This window comes from Columba livia, chromosome 9 (genome assembly GCF_036013475.1).
Source record: "Columba livia isolate bColLiv1 breed racing homer chromosome 9, bColLiv1.pat.W.v2, whole genome shotgun sequence".
In the NCBI taxonomy this organism is placed as follows: Eukaryota; Metazoa; Chordata; class Aves; order Columbiformes; family Columbidae; genus Columba; species Columba livia.
The window spans coordinates 2,127,873-2,152,257 of NC_088610.1; the positions used below are offsets into that span (position 1 = coordinate 2,127,873).

The window sequence follows — 24,385 nt, forward strand, 5'->3', positions numbered from 1 at the left end:
ACACGTGCATACTAGATACACTGGTCTGTTAGATACGCACTATATAGACGTGTGTATACACACTATATATAGGTACTAGGTACACTAGTATACTCATATACTAGATATATGCTCTATAGATATATACATCACAGCTATATGCTCTCTCAGTATAGATACAGATATATATGATGTACCTTCCTAGATATATATATTATATACTATTTATATAGTGGACATATTAGGAATAGAATGGAATAGAATTAAAATAGAGGTATTGTATATCCATACTAGATACACAATGTCTATAGGTATATGTCATTATATACAGTAAAACCCCTCACCTCTGCTCCACACGGTGTCTGGGTACAGCCCTCAGGCCAAGCTGCCAGCCCGGGCACCAGAGGCAGCAGGGGCAGGGTCCACACTGCTGGGGGACAGGAGGTGGTGACCCTGTCACCATTGTCCCAGCTGGTGCCATATGGGAACCCAGGCACCCAACACATGGCAGGAAAGCGCTGCCTGTGCTGCTGCCGCCTGGGCTGCTCCAGCTTCCCCTTTGCTGACCCCGCGGGCAGGCAGGACGCGAGCGCTGCCAGCACCCAGGGCCACCCTGGCGCCACCCGCCGTCCTCTGCAAGCAGGAAACACCAAAGCGAAAATACCAAATGCTACCCTCGCAGCTGGCATGTCAGGATCTGCCTCTGAGATGGCGGAGCTGCTTATGAAAGAAAAAATGAAAACAGAAGAAAAAAACAGCCCAAACCTGCCACAGCACATAAGTATTTTTTAAAGAAAAGGGAATATAAGCTTCTTCACTGGCTGGATTTTGGTAGTAAAGTGCTCCTGGAGCACCCAAGGCACCCTTAGCAATGCAGCGCCTCGAAGGGCCGGCAGCTGCTCTGTCTGCAAGGCAATAAAACACCCTCAGCACAGCCTGCCAAACACAGCCCGGCCAAACGTCCGGCAACGATGGGGATTTCCAGCCCTCCAGGTGAGCTCCAGATTAGCAAACCCATCGCACACCCCCCCTCGCACCCACAGCCTCCCGGCTGAGCACAGCAGGCTGGAAACACCCAAGGTCATCTCGGTTTGTGCCGGGATGAGCTGAGCCCTTTGGGGAGAGGCTGTTTCCAACGTGGTTGTTCTAAATTTATTCCTCTTGTACCCAAAGCCTTCTGCCCCCAGCCCAGATCTCAGCGGCATCTTCTTCCCTTTGTGCCAACCCCAAAGCGGCTCCTGGGTGCCGTCCAGGGTCATCCTTTGTGTGTCTGCCCAGGGCACACACCAGAAACAAAAGATAAACTTTATAAACAAGCACAAGTATAAAGTAAACACAGCCTCAAAACACTGTTCCAGGTGCCTTTGAAGTGCTCAGCTCCCATGTCCTCCTGCGCCGGGCAGGAACAAGCTGGATGTGGCATAAGGAGCACCCCCGGGCACCCAGCCACCGCCACGTCCTGTCAGCCCCACGCTGACAAATAATCCTGGAAAAATCCATATTCCCAGGAAAACATACACGCAGAGCTCATGGGAATGAACTATAAGGCTCAGGTTTAAGGGGTGTTGGTAAAACTGCGGTTGAAACCCGGCCAAATAAACCCTTATGTAAAGCACAGGAACAGCGACACAACAGGGTCAGTTCAGGCGGAGAGAAGAGCAGAGAAGCCACCAAAGGAAATCCCCTTGCAAAGCAACATCCTGCACCAGGTCGAACACCGGACAGTCTGGCCTGGAGCAAACTGAAGGAGGCGGAAAAAGTTAATGGAACAACGATATGAGTTTGAAAGTGAAAATAAGTGCCCACAATAGGATACAATGGAGAGTAAATAAAGAAAAAGCAAGCAAGTCAGAAGAGAAATGAGAAATGAAAGATGGCTGTGTGATGTAGGGGGCTTGTGGGTTTCTCTGTCCTGGCCCCATCCCTTGACGGTCATTCAGAATTGCTAAGGGTGGCTGCCCTGAACCATGATTTTTCTATTTCCCGACATCCTCGCACTGAAATCAAAAAATACGTTCACACAGTAAACATCCTGATAATTATGCCAGTACAAAGTATCCAGAAATTATATCATGGCAGGCCCAACCCAGCACACATCGTACAGTCGCACAGCAGCTCTATTGCTTGGTCCAAAATGCTCAAATTAGGTCTTTTCCTTCGAGGGCCTGATTCACCACCAGCAGACGCTGGTCCAGTTTTGCACCAACAACCCTTTACTACTTCCAGCTGGGGTCATGGTGAAGCCAGGCTTGAGTTCAGCTTCCCGAAGCATAAATCACCTTCCTTTCAAGGACAGGGACAGGACCTAGAGCGGTTTACGGGTAGTGTTAATGGTATTTGATAAGCTAATCCTTCCCGCGCAAAGAGAAAGTTGAGCTGTTAATTGCACCCCGGGACAAGTTCTCGCAGGCAGCACTGCGGGGTTTCCTGGCGCTCCTCTCCGGGAGGAGACACGAGCTTCCCATCACTGAGCTCTGCTTTGGGAAACCATCGGGTGAGGGTTCAGCCTCCACGGAGGATTCGGGACACACAATCTGAAATGCCTTCGTATTTATTTTTGCGGGTGCCAAGCACTTGTCACCTAAAATATCATTCAGTCATTCAGGTGGGACATGGCAAATGCAGCCACCCAAAGCCATCCAGAGTATTTTCATCCTCCCAATGGCAGATCCATCCCCCAAAGCCTGTGTCTGTCCCAGCTGCCGGGCAGGGAATGAGCAATGTCACTTTTACAAGAGACTACCTGATTTTACTGATGGTGACAAATCACATAAACACAGTATCTGCACCTGAAATGTGGAGGGTGGCAGTTGGTCTAAGGAGTGAGATGAGAAGATCCAGCTCTTATTTCTCCCTCGACAGATGTGACCAGGGTTGTCAGCACAAAAGTTTATAATGATACATTATTATTATTATCATCATTGTCATTATTACTATTACTACTATTATCACTTAGAACAGTCTACACATTTTCTTTCTGGGTAGTGTTTGAAGAACTAACGTATTTGCCAGAATACTTACAGAAAGCAAGAAAGACACACAAAGAAAACTGATGTAAAAGCTCCTGAATAATCAGCTTTGTGGTCCCAGCTATTTTTCTGGCCAAGCCAGCCAAAGCAACACTAAGTAACAAGGCTGCAGGATTTTCAGTGCTCAGTGGACTCGTATATAAGAAAAGCTTGATCAGCAACCAGATATATTTGCTGGTTTTGGTTGGCCCTGCACCATCCCAGTACAACAGTGCGTGTGTTCCAGCCATCTATAGGATCATTAAAATGTATGCAAAGCAAGTGAATTTGTTTGAACGTATTCAAAGACCAGCTATTCATATATTCATACAGGAATTTGTGAGAGTACCCTGTGCCAAACTTAAAATGTGGGCAGCAATTGTTAGCTTAGGACAGTACGTTATACTGTACGCTTAAATCCCCTTTGTCAGGAAATGGAGATCTTTTCAGTCAAACGACAAAAGAGTCACATACTTTGCGTGTGATCCCTTTGCAATTAGCTTAAGCGTGGAATTAGCTGTGTTCGAATTGCATGGATGGCATCTGGTCAGCCTCACAAAGCCTGGCACTGTTCCTATTTCACGCACGTCCCCCCATGAGCAGCTTGGCCTCGGAGCCCCATTCTCAGCTCCGCCTGAGCACGGGCCAGGTCGCTATTCATTACTATGAAATTAGATTAGGTTTCTTTCGTCTCCAGCTCTCGCTCGATCCTCCAGTTAAACACGCTCATCCTACAGCTGCAGGACCATTACTTATTGATAGCAGCAGAATTAAGTCCTCCCCCTGAAAGGAAAGGATCAATTTTAATACTCTTAAGTTTCCAGTCGCTACAACTTTGTCCTCAGCACCATTATATATCATAGCAACGCATCTTGATTCAAGGTGAAACCACCCCCTAAATATTTTTCTATAGCTTGCTGCTATTACATTCATTTACCTGACACCTGCTGCCACTTTTCCAGAGGTGACAGGGTCACCCCAGACCCCAACACCGACTTCTTCGCACCTCAGATGGGGCTGCTCAGCCCCAGCACCCACTGCGGGGGACAGAGATGCCACAAGCAGCACCAGGAACAGGGGAGAACTGGTGAAGGGGAGGAAGAGGAGGGAGCTCTCACCTTGCCCGGTCATTAGGGCAGCAGGACTAATTAGCAGAGGCACTCTGGGCTGGTTTGAGACGGGTGCTCCCCAGGGCTGGGCGCCCCCCGGTCCACAACCCCTTTCCCGGGGACTTTTCCCCCAAAACCACACCAAGCATCTTTCTGGCTGCTGTTATTAATAAAACCATCGTCCCCAGCACCACGACGGTGTCGCCTGCAGATGGCAACAGCGCCCCGGCAGCTCAGCTCAGCTCAGCTCAACCCAGCTCAACCCAGCTCAGCTCATCCCAGCCCAGTCGCTCCGCGCAGCTCCGCTCCGCACCAACGGGAGAAAGGCTCATTTCCTCAAAACAAAACAAAACAAAACAAAACACAAAACCAACCAACCAACCAAACAGACCGTATTAATTAATTAAATTAATTACATTAATTACATTAAAGGAGAAGGCAGTGTCCAGCTGCTTCTAAATTGGGGATTTTGGCTGTTTAATCACTTCCCAAAGGTACGAATGGGCTGGTTGAAAACCCCCCTGAACTCCTACTTCGTCTCTCAGGCGATGATCACATCATATTGCAAAGCAGAAATATGAGGATTTGCAGATACAGTTTTTACTCAGTTCCCAACACTTAATTTTTCTATTACAGTAGATTCTCTTGGCCAGACCCCATACAGCATGCATAATACATATATACATAACCCTATATATGCCCTAGCATTTGATAAATCAATCTCACACTTGCTTTTTTGACAGCTGGACCTTTGGGAAGCTTATTTTTTTTTTTTAAGTTTAAAAATATTTAAGTTAAAAAGCACAATTCCTGGTGACCTGGCCCTGAAAGCATCACGGTGCTGTGTAACTGCAGCACCTGGGTCTCCACACCATCTCCCGGTGCAGCAGATAAATGGAAATAAACCCAGATACATTACGAAGCTTTTCAATTTTTTTGCTACTTTGAGCCTGTGGGGTTTGGTTTTATTTCTTAAATAAAAGGTAGGGACTGGCTGCTCCTTGTGGTAAAAGAGCGAGTTAGGAGAGAGGAAGAGTGTGAGCTGGGAAAGGAGAGGAAGGAAGCGAGAGGGAGTTGCTGGATGTGGCGGAAAGGATGGACAAAACCTCTGGCCACAGCTGGCGACAGAGGGGAAATGCGTCGGGAAGGCAGGTCAACCGAGCACAGGGGGGAAATTAAATTAAAACAGGAAAAATAATGGAGTTTTAGCCTCAGACACACAGTAGCCTGCTCATATATAAAGGGGCACTCTGTGCTTTGAGGAGGTGGTGGTCAGAAAATCGATGTTTTCCCTCAAAATGGCATGCAGGGACCCCCAGGAGAGGTGGCCCATCACAATTCCTGGTTTTTCACTTCAAAAAGTACAACCGTAATCACCAGGGGATGCATCCCAACGCCTCCATCTGTGTCCTGCTTTATTTCTGATTTCATAATTGTGTACAGGCCTCTGTATAATGTAGAGGCATTAGCTGGTTTTAATTTCCACTGACTTCTCTGCAGACAGGCTTTTGTCTGGAAGCTGTAAATGAAAGCATCACACATATATCACCACTTGAGATGTCGTGTCGTCACTTAGAGAAGTAATTGCAAGCAGCGATCTTCTTTGAGTCAAAAAGGCAAGAAATACGTTGTTAAAGCTCCTGCTACACAGAAATTGGTGAACACCTGTATCTCATAATTATGCCACATGAATTTATTGGATACTCACTGTGTTTACTCCATACTCCTCAATGTTGCGGATTCACCCTGGATCCACAAGAGATGAGACACCCATCAGCATCATCAGGGAAGACAGCGCTGAAAAGGGTGTTACCAGCTAGATAGGAAATCAATAGGAGAGGCACTAAATGATGCCTCTAAAAGGCAATTAGTTAATTATAGAGCAAATAGAGTGACAACCCCACCAAAATCAGTAAATCCCATCACACAGGGGCTGACAAGGAGCACCTGGATCTGCAGCTCTGGGTGGGTAGAGGGTAGGTTGGCACTGTGAGCAGTAAAAATCATCCACGTCCTTTATCCGTAGCAACCCAGCTGCTGGTGGGACTAATTCATTAGTGCTGGTTTATTTTTCTGGAAGTGATGAAAGAAGGAAAAAGCAATTTCACTAATTCAGTCTTTGGAGAGTTAGCCAGCAATCTCATCTCCCCAGTACCAGCTCTGGTGTCTCTTCCCAGCAGCACAGGTACCCACAGTCCCCAGCTCCACCAAAAGCCACTTCAGATGTGCTTTTGTTTCTCTTTGTTTTTTGGTTGATTTCTGTGGAACTGCGGGGGGGGACAAGGCTGTTTCCCACCCCCAGCCCAGCTCCCCAGCCCAGCCTGAGTTCAGCATCCCGCACGCTGCCCCCTGTGTCCCCCAACCTTGGTGGGGCTGAGCATCACAGCAGCCCCCTTGGTACACATCATGGCAGCGTTTTCTTCTCTTAACGGCAAAACCACGATGACATTTTCCATATTTTTATCCTGACCGTCTGAGTTTAGATACCAGCTCCTCCAGATGTGACCGAGCTACTCACTCCAGCTTGTGCCAAAAGCAGGGTGAGGAGGACACGGCAAATCTGCTATTTTGGGACCCATGGACCTCATTTCCCAACGTGGAATATTTGCCCTTTTACACCCAGCCCACCAGCACGGGGGTTGCCGGATAGGGACCCCCCAAGCCCAGCTGCACGGTGGCCAGCGGGACCCCCCAGGCCCAAGTGGGGGACACGGGGGTGGTCACGCTGGGGCCTTTCCTGTTTTTCGCGCCACCTCCGAGGTCGGCGCGGCTATTTATGTCACATAAACACCGCAGTTAAAAATAGCGGGGTCAAACCTCCCCTGCCCTTCATCCTCCCCCGGCGGCTCCTGCCCCCACCCTCAGCATCCTCATCCCCCTCCCACTTGTCCCAAGAGATGCTCACAGGGCTGCAGCGCTCAGTGCAGGATGCTGCCCCGTTATCACTCCCCTCCCAGGAAAACAGCTGGCAGGGTTTTCTCTTTTTTAATTTTATTTTTTAACAAGCTACTAACCTGCTGCTCAGGCAACGCTTGGGCCATCCTCGTTTGGGTTTATTATTTATGATGTTGGATAATTTATTTATTATGTTGGATTTATTCCCAGCGCAATCCCTCCGGCTGCAGCGCGTCGCCCGTGCACGGGGGCTCCAGGGAGTTCCGGCTGGTGCTGACAAAAACGGGATGGGAAATGTTTAGTTCAGTAAAAGTAAAGAATCTTCAGATAATAAAAAGGTTTTTCAGCAGGATGGTGCTCACTCCCTGCTCTCAGTGACCCCCACGTCCACAAAAATTGGTACCACTTGCAATTCCCATGTGGGATGGCAGAAGAGCAGGCGGGATGCAGCCGGGGTGACCCCGCGTGGGATGCGGGAGCTGACGGAGAGAAGGAACATCCCTGCGCATCCCTGGGTGGTGGTGGGGGAGCAGCCCTGGCTGCCCCCCAGGTGTGAGCAGACAGACATTATTTCACCTCCCGGTGCTCGGGGTGAGCTGGGGATGCTCGGCGAGGGTCCGGCCAGCTGGGAACCGCTCCTCCGGGCGCCTTCTGACTCATGCGATTCGTGTGGGTGGCAGAAAAAGAACGGCTCCGAGAGCAAAAGGAATGGGAAAGAATCCGTTGCTATATTTAACCACTAATAATAGGAAGATGCTGAGCTTTTGGGCTGAGTTGTAAATAACAGTGAGATGAAATCATCGCAGAAATTCATGGCTGGATCGTGGCAGCCTCTTGAGAAACAGCATGACTAATGAGGACCGCGGCTTGGAAAAATGTTGCCCCCTGTAAAAAATGAAAAAGATTGTTTTTTGGTTATTCCAGACCACTGCAGCGATCCTTCCAACTGCGACAAATTGTCCTTTATTGCCTTTGGGTTGTTACTGCATTTTAATACATTTCAGCATTTATGTGTCCAGCTGCTAATCCATCCATCCGTCCGCAGCCTCCTCTGGTCTCCCAGGGGGTCCGACTGCCATTGGGGGGCTTGAAATTCAACCTGCGCTTAAGGACGGCATTGGATTGATCTTATAATCCGGGAATCATTTTTATTAATTAATATAATTTGATTCAGAAGAAAAACAGCCATTGGAGCAAATCATCCCTACTACATGAGTGTTATATGAAGAGATGCTCGTTATTTGTAACACTAAAAGGCTCAGCCAAAAATCACTGCATGGACTTGAGCCTTTCCACCGAGTCAAAGGTTTCAAGTCCTAATTGCAAGGAATTATTGCAAGGGGAGAACTAGCATGATTCAGTCTTTCTAATGCTTATTTTTAGTAGAAGGAGTAAAATACATTAACTGCGACATGGAGTCTGGGAAGCCTGATATTGATGTCATTACCCTGAGATATTTAGATGTTTCCACCTTTTATATATTTGAAGAAAATACTCTTAGTTTCTAGAGAGCATCCAAACTCCTCACCAGAAGACCTGACCCGGCCTGGGAAGTCATGCAGGAGTGTTTCGGCCTCTCTCACTTTCTCTGTTTTTAGCAGCAAATATTTGCTGCAGTTGAGATTTCTGAGCTCTGAGGTAATGGCTTCTTTTTTTTTAACATATGCAGAGTCATCTTCTTGTTTCTTAAGCCTTATTACAGTTACAGATGTGCTTGAAAAATGTGAAGCAATAGATCTCAGCTTTGAGTGTTTCATTTAAGCAACGTCGAGCTTTCCTTGAGCAAATGCCCCAAGCTCGCTGCTGATGGGCATCCTTAAGGCAGAAAGGGACCTGGGGGGACTAATGGACAGGAAGCTCAACATGAGCCAACAGTGTGCCCAGGTGGCCAAAAAGGCCAATGGTAGCCTGTCCTGTATCCAAACGAGCGTGGTCAGCAGGACAAGGGCAGTGATCCTTCCCCTGTGCTCTGCACTGGGGAGGCCACACCTGGAGTATTGTGTTCAGTTCTGGGCCCCTCAGCTCAGGAAAGAGATTGAAGTGCTGGAGCGGGTCCAGAGAAGAGCAACAAGACTGGGGAAGGGACTTGAACACAAGCCCTATGGGGAGAGGCTGAGGGAGCTGGGCTTGTTTAGTCTGGAGAAGAGGAGGCTTAGAGCTGAGCTCAGCACTCTCTAGAACTACCTGAAGGGCAGTTCTAGCCAGGTGGGGATTGGGCTCTTCTCCCAGGCAGTCAGCAATAGGACAAGGGGCCATGGGCTTCAACTCTGCCAGGGGACATTTAGGCTGGAGATTAGAAAGCAATTCTTTGCAGAGAGAGTGGTCAGGCATTGGAATGGCTGCCCAGGGAGGTGCTGGACTCACCGGCCCTGGAGGTTTTTAAACTGAGCTTGGACATGGCACTTAGTGCTGTGATCTAGTCAATGGGCTGGAGTTGGACCAAGGGTTGGACTTGATGATCTCTGAGGGCTTTTCCAACCCAGTCCATTCTGTGATTCTGTAAGGGCTTCTTTAGCATTCTTTACAGAGATATTAAGAATTATTTGCTCAACTATTGCAAGGTTTGGGTCTACTAGATGTTATAATATCATTAAAGCTGTTAGAACTGAGCTTTTTTCTATCTGCAGTCCAGATCATCCTCCAAAGCTGTGCTTCCTTCCATCAACCCGTGGGATTATTCCTGCTATAAAATACTGCTCAGCACATGTGAGGTTTCAGTCTTGCCCCAAAAGAAAAACCTCAGCTTCAATATGTTTTTCCAATTAGTTTTCTTGTATTTGGAGGAAACTATGTAAGAGACAAGGAAAAGCAGAAGTGAAGCATCATTCTACAAAGAGCATTTTGGGTAGTGGGCGGCCCTGAAGAGAGGAGTTACACAAAGGAATGTTCCGAGTTACACAAATGCTAATGGTTGCAGGGACAATTACACGCACTATAAAATAATTATTTTGCCAGGTCAGCTCTTTGGCATCATCTGAAAGATCTGGAAGTCAAATATTTAATGATCTGCTGCTCCAAAGGGATCGATGTATTTCTGCAGGGGTCATTTGCTGGATCGATAGTTGTACATCCCCTGCAAAACTGGAGAAAATCAACTTCTAAAGCTCCTTCCCAGAAACTGCTCGGCAGCCCCAGAGTTTACCTGAGGCTCCGAGCCACCACAAAGTGGGTTTTCCATCCAGAGGAGGAGGAGAAGGAAGCGTGAAATAGGAGAGTGGTTTGGATGGGCAAAACCTTTCCCATCTTTGCCCGGGCTGGTACAGGGGGTGAAAAGCTTCTCTTTTCCCCATATTCTGCTTTAGGATTTTAAAGTGAAAATCAAGAAGTAAAATATTATCTATTAAACATATATATATTAAAATAAAATTCACGCAGGAGTTCTCACAACGAAACACACCAAACGTTTTTGTGGGGAAATTAATACCTGTGACAACACGCCGTGGCTTTGTGGTTCCCCATTTTCAGGTAGTTTCCCAGAAAACTGTTTCTCTTTTTCCAGCATTGTCAGTGGGGTTTTTCCCCCGGTCGCAACCAGACGGGTCCTTGCGGTTCCATCCCGGCCATGGCTGGTGGTGGCAGAGGGATGGGGATGGGAGGACCCTGGTGTGGGTGGTGGGACGAGGAGCCGCAGAGATGCTGTGGTGCCTGTGCCTGGTGTGCAGGTCTCGATCCCAAGTGCAGAAACCAGGGTCTTCATTGTTTTATGAGATCTAAAGCAGCCACGGCTTCAAACGGTTCAGTGATCGAGGCATTTGTGGATGTGTAGCTAAAATAATTACCTGATGATTTTCAAGACTAATTCTAATGAACATTTGGGTCTTTTCACCCGTAATTTCTTTTCTGTTTCATCAGTGAGAAAGGTCATGGCAACATGGAAAGCATCCTGAACTACCTACAAGTGATGCTGCTGCTAATATAATAGAGGCAATGCTTTGGTTTACCATTGCACTCCCATCCAAGTCAAAAACACTTGCAGGATGATGCATAAGATTCAAAGAGTCAATCGCCTGGTAAAAAGGCAAATAAGTTTTGATCTAACCTGAAGAAATGTCTTGGAGAACACCAGGACCACTCCGGTGCACAGGGACACTTGCCACACTTCAGTAGCCAATGGCATTGATTTGCCAGAAGCTTCCAGTGCTATGGATGAGTATGAAGGTTCAAACTGTTGAATTTGAGTGTTAATATAGACGTAATTAACTGGTTGTAGGTTTGTTTAGGAGGATTACAAGGCAAGCTACAAAAGCTTGAACCCCAGAATCTCCTGGCTGCTTCAGTGCATTGGAACGGGCTGCCCAGGGTGGCGGTGGAGTCACCATCCCTGGAGGGTTGGACAGGTTCTCAGGGACAGGGGTGGGTTATGGTTGGACTCAACGATCTTAAGGGTCTCTTCCCTCTGCCGCCTCCCCAGTCAGGCCAGCTTTGTGGTCCCTGCAGCCCCACTGCCCCTTCCGTCACCCATTCCCACCCCAGGGAGCTGGCAAGCAGTCCTTACACCATACTGACCACCAGCACAACCACCACACTTCCAAAAACCACCTATCCACACCCCCACCAGCAACTGCAGCTGCCTATGGCTTCATTACTCACATCTGTGACACCAATTACTCCCGATGGAACCAATTAGCCCTGCCTGCCACCCGAACCCACACAGGAACCCACAACCAGGCAGAAAACACTCCCCATATGTTTCCAAGGGCCCAATCAGCACCGTCCCACATCCCCAAAACCCAGCAGCATCTCTACCCATGGCTGTCCCAGGTGTCCCCACGCGGCCACCAAGCCAGCAGGGACAAGTTCCCTGGCTCCCCTTGGTGCTGCTATTTCTTCATTTTCCCAAGCTGGGCACAGGACTGCAGGAGCTGGGGCTGCTGGAGGGAGCGTAGCTACATACCAGGATTTTAATTCTTATTTCTTCTTGCTACTGCAGCACCGCGTTCCCTCCAGCCACAGTTTTCCCCATCTGATGGGTGCAGAGTCACTCAGTCGCTTCTCCAGGCTGAGCACCAAAGCCCGACCAGCAGCACACACTGGATGGCCCAACCGTTCGCTTTAATGAGCTATCAACAGGCTTTAATATTTCATAGCGCTCTGATTGCAGAGTTACAGCTTATAAGAAATGTTGTTAAAATGCAGCGCTTTATTAATGGATATGTAGGCTTTGCCAGGCACCCTACTGTTTACTCACCGTCGTGTGTGCCTTAAAACACTCGCATGGGTTATTGTCAAGAATCTGGAGAGAATGCAGCCCCAGGCATGGCTGGGAGCTGCTGCCAGAGCCAACCCTGCCAGCCTTGGGCTGGGACACGTCCCCAAAGCACAGGGACAGGGTCTCCACGGCCACCCCCTCCTAAAGCAGCATCCATGCCTGAAGCCCTTTCTGCCCATTCCAGGGCCCGTCTGCAGGGAAAAATGCCCAGAAAGTGAGGAAACGTATGCAGAATAAACCCCTGATGATGACAGAAAGAGGCTGTGGTTTCTCGGTGTTTGCTGGAAGCCCAGCATCATTGATCCCCTCCTTCCTTTCAGATTATTTTTAGGCAAACTCTGCCTAAAGCTGTATTGCTGCTGAGAGCCTTTTCTTCCCTTCTTTCCTCCTGAGTGCCACAAAATCTGTAACAGAGATGATAAGCATGAATTACCCAAATGCAGGGATGTTGCCTACAGATATCAGCAATGAAATCATCACAGGTCGAGTAAACAGGACAAAGGAAACAAACACATTACACGTGATGGTCATGTAGGTGGTTTAGCTGCTGTTTATCAGATTTGGCATGGTGACCTAAAAGGAAACCAAGCAGAAAAGTACTGGTCATTTTTTACCATGTTTCATCTTAGTAAGTTTTTCCATTACTAGATTAGACCTCTCTCTCCCCTGCTGGTTGCCTGAGGAGTTTTGCAATGGAACCAAGGGTATCAGAGGGTAATCAGCAAACAACACAGCTGAGGGTCTGCAGCTGTGGGGACTGAATAAAGTGATGGATTTGCTCCCCAGACGTGCAGGCAGTAGTCACTGCTGGGTGACACCGGGATCCTCTTGGCCTTGCCAACAGGTAAAAAGCTGTGAAACCTTAATGGTAGGAATAAAACCCAACAGAAAGGAAGAATGAAAAGCTTACCCTCATCCGTGCCTTGCAGAAGTGCCAGGGAGTCTGCTGTCGCTGCCTGCTCCAACGCTGCACTTGTCTTTTTTAAGTGGCACAGTCAGTGGTGGGCTCTGCACCTTACATTTCCCCTTGCATGGGTCACTCAGGGCTCAGGCATCACTTATCCCTGCATCCTTGGGTACCACTCATCGCCACGCCCTTGGGTACCATTCATCCCTGTGTCCTCGAGTACTGTTTATCCCTGCATCCTTGGGTACCGCTCATCACCACACTCTTGGGTACCATTCATCCCTGTGTCCTTGGGTACTCTTTATCCCTGCATCCTTGGGTACCACTCACCGCTGTGTCCTTAGGTACTGCTTATCCCCACATCCTCCATTTCATCTCCATGTCCTCTGGTACCACTCATCCCTGCATCCTTGTGTACCGGTCGAACTTGCATCCTTGGGTACCACGCATCCTCATCCCCACATCCTCAGGTTCATCCCCACATCCTCAGGTATTGCTCGTCCCTGCATCCTTGGGTACCACTCATCCCGCGTACAGATGATCCCTAGTCAGGGCTCCTGTCCCCACTCAGGGGAAGGGACGTTTCGACTCAGTGGTAACTTTTGGGACACTTTTAGCACAAATCTCGGCTGGCAGGGACACCCCACGCTGCCCCGGCGCAGAGGCCAAGCCTGGCCCGGTGCCCCTTTCCCCACCGCCGCCGCCCCATTAGCCCGTGAACTGCTGCCAAATGGCCCCATCAATTTTTCATCAGGGATAAAACCCAGCCCGGCGCGGATAAAACCCAGCGCTGCCGGCGGGAGGGGCGCGGGGCTCGGCCCGCACCCGCGGCCTCGGGGAGCGCCGCCGGCTCCGCGGAAGGTGCGCGCCGGGACCGGGGCGAGTTGCGCGGGGCGCGGAGGATGGCGGGCGGGCGGGGACCCGCGCCGTGCGGCCGGGATGGCTGCGGGGACGCCGGGACAGGGCTCGGGGCTGGGTCCGCGGCCGAGATCGGAGTCGGGATCGGGGCCGGGCGCCCTTGGCTTCCGCAGGCGCGGTGGCTGGCGCGGAGGCTGGCGGCGCTGCTTGTCCTCCTGGCGCTGGTGGCCGCCGGCTGCGTTCTGCACCGTCGCGCCTGCCCCCCGCCCCGCCGCCGCCCCCCGCCCGCCCTCCGCCGCTCCCCGCCCGGCCCCGGCCCCGCCGCCCCGCCGGACGCGCTGCGGGAGCTCGGGGGTCCCGCCGCGGAGCCGGGAGCGGCGCTGGAGCTGCCGCCGCTGCCGCGCTACGAGGAGGTGAAGCACCTGCCCAGCTACGAGGAGGCGCAGCGCGCCGGGGACGGGCAGGGGGACGGGGGCGGCTGGGGCTGAGCCCTCGCCCCGCTGCGCACCCGCGGACGGGGCGGCGGGGGGACAGCGAGGGTCACAGCGGTCGCCGCCGGACGGGGATCCCGGACCTCCCCAAGGGACAGGTAGCGGTCCCCACGGGGGAGGCGGTGCCCGACACGGAGGTCTCTGGCAGGGACACACCGGGGGGCACTGGAGGGACATTGCGGACCCTGAGGGAGACACTGACCCCTGGGAAGCTTGTCCAGCAGCGTCCAGGGCGGAATGGTTTGTTGGACACTGGACTCTGCCAAAGGGATGTGCAGGGTTCCCGGGAGGGACAGGCTTGCCAGGGCCCATGGACGGGCGTGCAGCTGCACCTGGGAAGCAGATGCTGGTGTTCCCAGTGGTACAGGACACCTGGGCTCCCCAGAGGAGGGATCTGCAGCCTGGGGAAGCTCCTGCTCACCTCCCCGGGGGACACAGCCTGGGCAGCGCCGTGGCCAGAGAGCTGCCCAGCCTCCGAGCCCCAACCGGGCCTTTTTACGAAGAGGAATAAGTCATCCAGGAGGAAGCCGACTTGGGGACATTGCCTTCGATATGATGACATCACCTCTGATACAATGACATTACTTCCAGTACAATGACACCGGGTGACAGAAAGCAGGTTGTGCTTTGGTGCAGCATCGGCACATGCTCAGGAACACCCAGTTCACTCATCTGTGGAAGCAGCAGGAGACCATGCGCAGGGTCTGTGTGGACACGACTGCACAAAGTTGTCGTGACAGAGCGATCCTGGCACCTCCTGCACCCCCAAGTGTGGGGGAAAGCGGGATCAGACCTGCCCCTTCGGCATCATGCCGCGGTTGTACATGACCTTACCTTTGTCAGCAAGGCAAATGGAGGAGAGCAACCTCCAAAGCTTGCTAATAAAATCTTAGCACCTTCTGGTACCGTGCTTTTTATTTCATTGAGGTGACCTGGGATCACTTCAGCTCTAAGGGAAATTAATGGCCCAGCCCAGCCCAGGCTATGCCAGACCTTGGTGCTGGGCACTGCCAGCATTCCTGCCCACAAACCCTCCAAAAACCCAGTTACCTCGGTCTGCGGGTCCCAGCTAAGGGGCTCCCAACAAGATCGAGTGTGAGATGCTCATCCTTCCCTCACAGTAAATGATTTTAGGTGCAAGAGACACATTCCTCATGCTGCAGAACCAGGGCTTTGGATATATGTCCATATACATGGAGTGATACTAGGACCTTTTTAAAAATCAGTGCTGTTGAATAAAATAAGCTACATAAAAGGGTAATTCTACACGAAATGAAGGATAATGCTGTATAATCCATGGCCATCTTCATCCAGTGCCACGATGTTTATTGCTGTTTGTTAGTTTGGGGTTTGAAAACCTTTAAAGCGATAATTCGCCAGCCCTTCCGCTGTCCGAGTGCACGACGAACATTATCCTAGAATCCAAACTCCAGCCCTGCAACAGGGCTAAATACATTATTCCCATCTGCAGACGGCAAAAGCAAAGGAGAGAGAGGCCACAAAGAGAATCAAACCCGCAGCCAAGCACGGGTCTCAAAGTCTCATTTGCCTTAATATCAGAACACAAAAAGTATTTCTCTCCTTTTTCTTCTGAACCATTAAAAAGATGCAACCCATAACAAAATTTAAGCTAGAGGTAAAAACGAAGGTTTCTTTAACCATTCGCATTACCTGGAATAATTAGAGCCCAAATGACACTTAAAACGTGGTATAAAGCAAGATTAAAGCAGTATTTCCAATTTTTTTTTTTGCCAAATCCCAGAGGATGCTCCTAAATGCTCCATTCCCTGCTTTTCATTGCAATCACCGTGGGCACCCGTCAGAAACTTCTCTTAGAAGTTCCTGTTTTCTCTCACCTTAGCAATGGTTAATTCTTGCATTGGGCATTTTTAAGAAGCTGAATTTGCTGCATCTGCTGCATTTCCACCTGGCCCAAGAATAAAAGAACAAAATAGAGTTGAAGCCCTGAACTTTGTATCCCCACTAGACAGGACTTCAAAAACCGCTTACGTCGCATGACAAATCCGCGCCAGGCTTCATCAATTTAACATTAAACACTTGCCATTAAGGATATTTTGGGGTTGGTTCTGGAGGTAGTAAGTGCTTTCTGCCAGTCGATGGAAGGTGAAGGTGTTCGCTTTGCCACGTCAGTCCATGGCCGAGCTACATCAACGTTCTTGGTTTATTTAGCAGTCTGGTAAATCAATGGAGATCACCAAATGCATCATCTATTGGATACATTAAAAACTCCCTCTTTTATCTGTTTTTATTAAAAAATTCAGGAACTATGCAAAAAAGTGTCATATAACAATGTTTAAAAAAATACAGATATTTAATATTTTGATGGTAACATTTGAAAGATACCTATTATATACAGTGTCAGTTATGAATAACCTGCTCACCTATTTATAACACAAAGGGCTTCTGCAAAGGACATGGAACATACGCAGCCACGTCTATATGTAAAACAAAGAAAGATGTGTCTTGATGAAATATCACAAATGTAAAAACAATATTTTCAAATCAAGTGCTTTGGGGAGAAAAAAATACATGGAAAGATCCTACTTTAAATTAATATGACATTTTAACATTAAGGAAGCTTTGAATATCATTGTCAGTTTTATGTGTTAGATGCTACAAAACCAACCAACAACGCTTTTGGTTATTTCAAACCACATTCCATAGTATTTTAAACAACTGACATTATCTCAGAAAATACTCTTTATTGCTAAATAATTTGCTACGGTGACAAACCTGAGGTGCTGAAGTGATCTGAAATCACCTATTGAACAACTTGCTAGTACATGTGTAGGAGCAGAAATATGTATTACCGTAATTTGAGAGAAAGATTATTTTGTCCTTTATAAGTGCAAGCTCCTTTTTACATTTTTCAACACTTAGAGTTCACCAAGTTTGTTTTCAGACAATTTAAATGAGTCTTTTCAGAGGTCCCTGAGGTTGCAGAAATAACCAAACTACTTAACTAGGTGCTTAAACAGGGAAACAATTATTTAATTAGAGGCAAGCAAAGTTAAATCATTTTAATGGCAATGAAAGTTTAAAAGCCACTAAGAGAAAGACAGTTAATTTCCCTTTTTTCCTCATACATTTATTAGGGATTACAATGTAGCTGCTCACTGGGGCATCACAACCTAAACCCAGCTCAAAATGAGATGGTAGTAAATAAAGACTTCTGCCTGTCATCCAACAATTAACAAGAACTACACCAAGTCCCACTCCTGTTCTCTGCAAAATGTTTGCTGTGTTTTTTTAATCTATTTATTTATGTTTATCAAAATATACCAGTACAAAATATTCCAGAAGCACTTCTTCAGGTGACCAAAGGACAGTCACTGCTGCACGGTCACACTGGCTCTCACGGAGGGACTGGCTGCTGCTCGTTCTCTCTCTTTGGCAATTTCCATCTCTATTTTGGCTTTGATTTTATTCCAATCAACTTCCAGCTGTAAGAACAGAAAAGCAAATATGGAGAGGTCAACTAACATTATACAGACATAGCTACTCAATAACAGGACAATTTGAAGTTACAATTACAAAGCGACCATATCAGTTATTATATAATTCTCCACGTATACGCGACAACTTACGCTAACGGAATGTATGAAGGCACAGCTGAGTTCTAACAAACCGAGCTTTCCACCTTTAAAATAAAACAAGCTTGATGTATTTTAACAAATACTAATATATCTCATTGCGTCTGGCAAAAAGAGACAACATTAAAACAGGAAAATAACTTGGATCAACTTGCATCTAATTTAAATGTAATGACATCTGTGTCCTATTACGGAGAATATATTATGTCAATAATACATGCAGTGATGTCTTTTGACTGCACCTAAAGTCCTCTGAGTAAACTGATAGCATATTACACCGGTTATCTGATATAACAGAAATCAGATTTCTGCCTGAAATTTGTCTTCTGCATCAATAAATGTTTTAGCTTTACCTTGGCATTTCTCCATCTGCAGAGAAACATCGTCTTCTGGCCGTATTCTATTTCAGTGAAACTTCAGACAATAATATAGTACAATATTCATGGCACAGTGGGGTGAAATAATGGTCTTTCTTTCAAAAATGCTTGACAAGAAGGAAAGGATCATGCTGGACTCGATGACTACAAAACATGTCCAAAAATATAATTGCGAAGTTCAGTTTCATTGCTAGAGAATTAAGACTGTCAAAGATGAGATGGGAAAATATCTGAACTGCTGCACAGGGAATTTTCAGAGTAGCTGCTACTCTGTTAACTAAGTCACGAAATTACAAGGAAGATTCTCTAGGAGGGGAGATGTAACTGCAATACCCACATTCTCATGTGAAAAGGTTAATCCCACCATTCGAGATGCATTTGCGGAGTCCAGGTGCTTTGGATCTGATGACTGAAATCTTTATGGAGCTCTATAAAAGAATGTGTTTGCTTGAACAGATGTCAGGCAGATGTGAAACATCTCACGGACAGAGCTAGTTCTGCCACCCAGCCCCGAGAGCTCCTTGCCAGCGAAGCCACCAGCCCTTGCCAGTGACACCTCGGACCTGCCAAGAGACGGGTTCTCAGCATCCACATCAGGTTTGTAATACCTTATAGATAAAGAGGTGAGATATAACAACGGAGCACGTTGTTTAGATTCCATATCTGATAGCAGATCAGTGGTCTCAGCTGCAGTGCAGAAAAGATAGAACTTCCTACTTAAGCCTGAAGGAAATTTAGGTGCTGAGAAGGAAAGTGAGACTTCTTTTTCTTTTCTGAGAAGGAATAGCAGCACAAAATCTTGCTTTTCCCTTCAATGCCCTTAACGTTTCCTTCTAACTTGCTATACAAGTCTAACAAGCTCCATTAAGAATTTAGTCACTACCGTAGCCAAGAGCTTAAAATCCACTTGATCAAGTAGGTTCCCTCTTAGTTTCAGATCCAGCAGACGAGACCTCCAGTCCACGGATGTGGAGAAGGAACTTCTTTACTTCAGGAGCCACCTGCAGTCTGAGACTGAAGTTTCAAGACTGAGTGTAAATGAAACAGGCTCCACTCCCGTCACTCTGCTCACCGACCAGGTGTCACCGCACTGGAACCCTTCCAGAAGCTGCGGCTTTCTTGATGATTTAAAGACAAGACAGTATTATCTAAAAGGTCTCTTTCAGAAGCATCATAATTTTTGCTCAAGAATAGATTTAAAGTATGTAGAAGACACTTCCAGCATATCAGCCAAAATTGCTGCATGATACAAGTGCTTGGAATCTGTTTTGTTATTTTTCTGTATTTTCTAGGTAAAGTACTACAGAATAGTTCACTGGGGGCTAGATATTGCGCAGATTTTTATTCTTGTTTAGGAAATGAAGCATCATTAAAAGTGCTAAAAGCTAATGACTTACATTAGAATGATCTTTATGGACAGTGCCCATTACACTTTCAAATTAAAGGATCTGAGCTAACTGTTCGCATGTATTTCTTGATCCATTAGCTACAGCAGATGAAGGGATCTGACACAGTCCAAGCGCATGTCTTGTTTTACAGTTTCTGCCTCAGAATTCTTAGGAGCAGTGAGGGGAAGAGCAGAAAGGACATGAGAGCTGCTCAATGAAATTGCTCCTGAAGGTGCACGTGTGGGTGCTGCTCACGAAGGAAATGTGCAGAACTCCTCCAGTGGAATCGAAGATACTCTTGGCTTATGAACTGGACGATCTGCCCTCAGTTTTTAGGTTTTGTGAAATGCTAATAAATGGAAATGACCTCCTGATGATGGAGAGAGAGTTTCCAGAGGTTTGGCGAAATTGTATATTTAGCTGTTTATCAGAATGGTGCATAGTTCACTCAGTACAATCTGGATACCTTCGAAGTTTGTTATTGTTGCTATCCATAAAATTACATGAAGATGTTGAAGACATTTAAGAGGTACCCATTCAACCATACTAAGATCTGGCTCCCTGTTTATAGAAAACAACTGTGCCTTCATTTGTAAACCTCTTGCCAGATACCGAATATTTATATATTCTGTATCTGTGCCTTCAAATAAAACACATACACAACTATTACTAGCCAAGTAGCCATGCATCAGGCTATGAACTTGTACTCAGATATAAAATCTTCATATTTTTGTCCACATTTGAGCCAAAGAACGAAAATGTAAGAGCAACTTTCCACCTCCCCCCGCCAAACTGGCGACAAAAGCAGCCTGACCTAAAGCTGTAGGAATAATTCTGAGAAATACTTACACCTTCTGCATATTGCAAAAATCTTTTGTTCGTTTCTTTTTTACCAAAGTCCTCTAGGAACTTTTGTCGATAAGCCAGGACTGTGTCAACATGTGTCTTGTGCTTTACTGCTAGTTCTAGGGCCCTGGAATAAAACAGAAATGGGCTTGTCAGGCTATATAAATGCTCTGGCACAACTACAATCACCATGGTTTTGCAAAACGATACGCTGAAAAGTGTTTGGGCTGCAGGCAAAGATTCCTAATCTGTAGTGCCAAGCAGGTTTGTATTAGTGTCAGTCACAGGAGGTTAAAAGTAGCCAGTGAAGAAGACTGTCTGCTTTATGATGCATGCGATGCAAAATATCCAACAATTATTTCTGTTGACAACCTCATCACATCACTGGAGTTTGACAATAGGAGTCTTTCTTTCAAGGACATAAGACAGAGTGGTTAGAGTTTAGTATTCCTAATATAAAGGGGAAAATGTAATAATTTTTAATTACTGTAGTCAGGAATGGCTTCGTAACAGTGTCATAAATACACATTTATGGTGTTTGCTGCACAGCATTTACGAATATTCTATAGGTGGGAAAGATTAGTCATCAGAGTAGTATTAATATAATTGATTACTCTTATATCTGTTTTCTTCTCAAGGAATACTTATGTTTGATATACACAGCTTTTAGATTATACATATTAGGCAACATAATAAAACCCCAGAGATATGTGGGGGAAAAATCAACTTTTTGCCCACAGTGATATGAATATAACAGCAGAGAGAAATTAGTAGTAAACGGCCTCAGAAGATTCTGTTAGAAAACGTGGGGTTTTGTTTAAAGGAGAAATTCCTACTTTGTTTTCTCAGGCTTAATTCATATTTCATCCACCTACACAGTGCTGGGAGTCTGAATAGCCGCTTATCTATTTTTAGCAACAAGACGTTTCGAAACAGCTTTAATTCTTTGAGGGTCACATAGAGTTTGAGGTATCGCTAAGGACAATGATGAAAAGGCAAAATGTTATTTAAAAATGCTTCCAAGCATGCTTTGGACTTTTACCACAGAATACTTGTATCTTCTAAAAAACCCTTTTTTGGTTATTGTCAGGATGTGATTTATCTCGTCTTTTTACAGCGCAGAGTAATTACAGATAGGAAATTAGTCATCTCAGTATATGCAATGAAACAACTGATTCAAATAATTTACAGTTGCCTCGATAAAACTGCTATGAACATATTGTGTTTGAAGAAATACTACCTGTCCCAATTGTAAAGATTAATGTTGACTTGAATCGCTTGATAAATGAGGCCTGTTTGAAGCAGGAGGGTTTCAGCTTCTTGGGTGTTCCCACTGAACAGCAGGATATGAGCCATCCTCGACTCTTTCGATGGAAGATCTTTGATGGAATTGATATACTGAACTTTGTCAATCTGTAAATGAAATGGACAGTAGTTTAGTAATGGGAATTAATTTGTCAAATCAGTCTTGCAGCAATTTAACTGGAAATAGCGAGCTCAATTTTCGTACCTCGCCAATGGACGCGTAGGCAATTTCTGCTGTAGCCATGTCCTTGTTGGCAACCGCCATGGCAGCTAAACACGCCCACAGCGTTTGATCCTGAAATGGAAAAGGAAAATCGACTCCTAAAATTCCAAATACTTATTAAAATGCTAAAAATTACTTCTCAAAGGAAATATACAAGTCCTGAAAATAATCTATACCATTCATGGCCTCGTGCTCTACATCTCTTATTAGAAAGTCACTACTTAATTATTTCTCAGAACTCCATTATAAAAACATTGATGTTGTGATCAATTGAGGCCGTGGAGTTGAATGAATCACTAGTTTTCAGCATCTTGGCCATTAACGAGCTCCTGCCATAGTATCAATGACAATGTCAGCGGTGTCCCTGCCACTGGTTGTGGAACTGTGCTGGACACCAAAGCCATGCTTGTGCTTATAAACCTTATTTTAAAAACCTGTCTTTACAAATAACCATATTGGAACAACAATAATAATAAATAATAAATAATAAATAATAATAATAATAATAATAATAATAATAATAATAATAATAATAATAATAATAATAATAGTAATAATAATAAATTTATCATAAACACGCTACCAATGAAAGGAAAAAAATTACTTGACTGTAAAATAGACTATGAACATGCTGAAAAGTAAATAAGAGCTTCAGAAGTTCTGTCTCCTTTGTGATCTTTTCAGTACATTGTATGTTTAGAATTAAGAATTAGGAAAACTTAGTAGTAATATTAATAACATTACACCCTTTGGTTTCTATTTTCATGATTTTACTTCTTTTTTTTTTACACAACCTTAAGGAAACTCCACTAACTCAAAAATATTTAGGAAAATCCTGACGTTTTGCTATTTTCCCTTTTCAAAGATTTACTTTATTATTACAAAGATTTAGTGTTTTTATTATGTATCATGACAATCAGGAAGTTATTAATATTATGTAATTATGAAAAAAATGTGTATTTTTTCTGGACCAGCCCCAAAATAATCAGCAACAAAGCAGAAGAATGGAAATGAGATGCAACATCTGATAGGCAATTATCATTATTAAAATAACACTTGAAAACATAAATATTACAGCGAAATCATATCTAAAATTTCCTGATAACTGGCATTTACCTTGACAAAGCGACACAACCTGACAGCATCTTCCCATTTAGAACTGCTAACATACTCGTGAAGAATCGCAGGATAAGGTGAAATATTAAGGTGAATGAGTGAACCATCTGCTCTTCTAATTGTTATTTGATTTCCTACAAAATGTACAATCTGGGGATTTTTGCTAAATTCACTGGGCAGAGAAAGAAAGGTAAGTTAACGTTAACTTATTTCTTACGGAAAAGAACATTAGGAATTTAAAGAAATCTGTATTTCAAAATTACAATATGATTATACTTCATTTTCAGAGCATGTACCAATCTAAGCACCTACTTATTCAACAGTTTTATCCAACAGGTAGTTGTAACATTCTCTAAAAATAAAATTATAGTTATGCACATCTAGCAAATGCAAACTGGGTATTTGTACAAAAAATGTCAAATACATTTTCCAGTGAAAAACCTTCAGGCTCTTATAACTCTTAGAACAAAATAATGAATTCAGGTTTTCTTTATGAGGAATTTCGTATTGCAAAGTACACAGGCTGAAGTCAACATGTAAAGTTGAGCTAGAAATCATATTATCTATGAACTAATATCTCAATACTTTTAATTTCCAGCAGATGTTTTTTGTTTGGCTGTTTTTTTTTATGAACAACTAAGGCGGTATTTCAAGAGATATGATTAAAATTTGGCTTTTAAGTCAAAATGCTACTCTACTGTTTAACTGCACATCGTCATTTCATCTTATAAAACACATTTTCCTCATTTCCTAATCAAGAAGTAGTAACATGAAAAGAATTTTAAGAGTTGCAACCTTGGCTTCTACTTCAACTGCCAAAATCAACATAATTTAAGGAATAAGTAAACCAGTTAAAATACATAATAATACTATTTTGATCAAAAAAGATATATTACCTTGCATCTTTTTCATACAGAGTTTTTGGTAAAAGGTCTTTGTCTACATAGACGGTGTTGGGGTAGTACCAGACTGTGAAACGGGCGTCCTGAATCCCACAAAGAATGTTCGACGTGTCATTCCAAGCCAAGGTTTGAACCATTGTGCCTTAATTTAAAGATAA

The 24,385-nt window shown here is 45.6% G+C and overlaps 1 protein-coding gene across 2 annotated transcripts in view; it reads right to left on the reverse strand.

Moving 5' to 3' along the window:
• Window positions 1-16,704: 16,704 nt before the first annotated feature.
• Window positions 16,705-24,385, reverse strand: part of IFT80 (intraflagellar transport 80) — a 46,558-nt gene continuing 38,877 nt past the window's right edge. For both annotated transcript variants that reach the window (XM_065073446.1, XM_065073445.1), the window contains exons 15-20: window positions 24,222-24,369; window positions 23,326-23,497; window positions 22,192-22,281; window positions 21,922-22,094; window positions 20,685-20,808; window positions 16,705-17,920 (exon numbers count right to left, since the gene is read on the reverse strand). In XM_065073446.1, coding sequence (XP_064929518.1) covers window positions 17,807-17,920; window positions 20,685-20,808; window positions 21,922-22,094; window positions 22,192-22,281; window positions 23,326-23,497; window positions 24,222-24,369 — 821 coding nt within the window. In that variant the 3' untranslated portion in view covers window positions 16,705-17,806. The remainder of the gene's footprint in view (window positions 17,921-20,684; window positions 20,809-21,921; window positions 22,095-22,191; window positions 22,282-23,325; window positions 23,498-24,221; window positions 24,370-24,385) is intronic.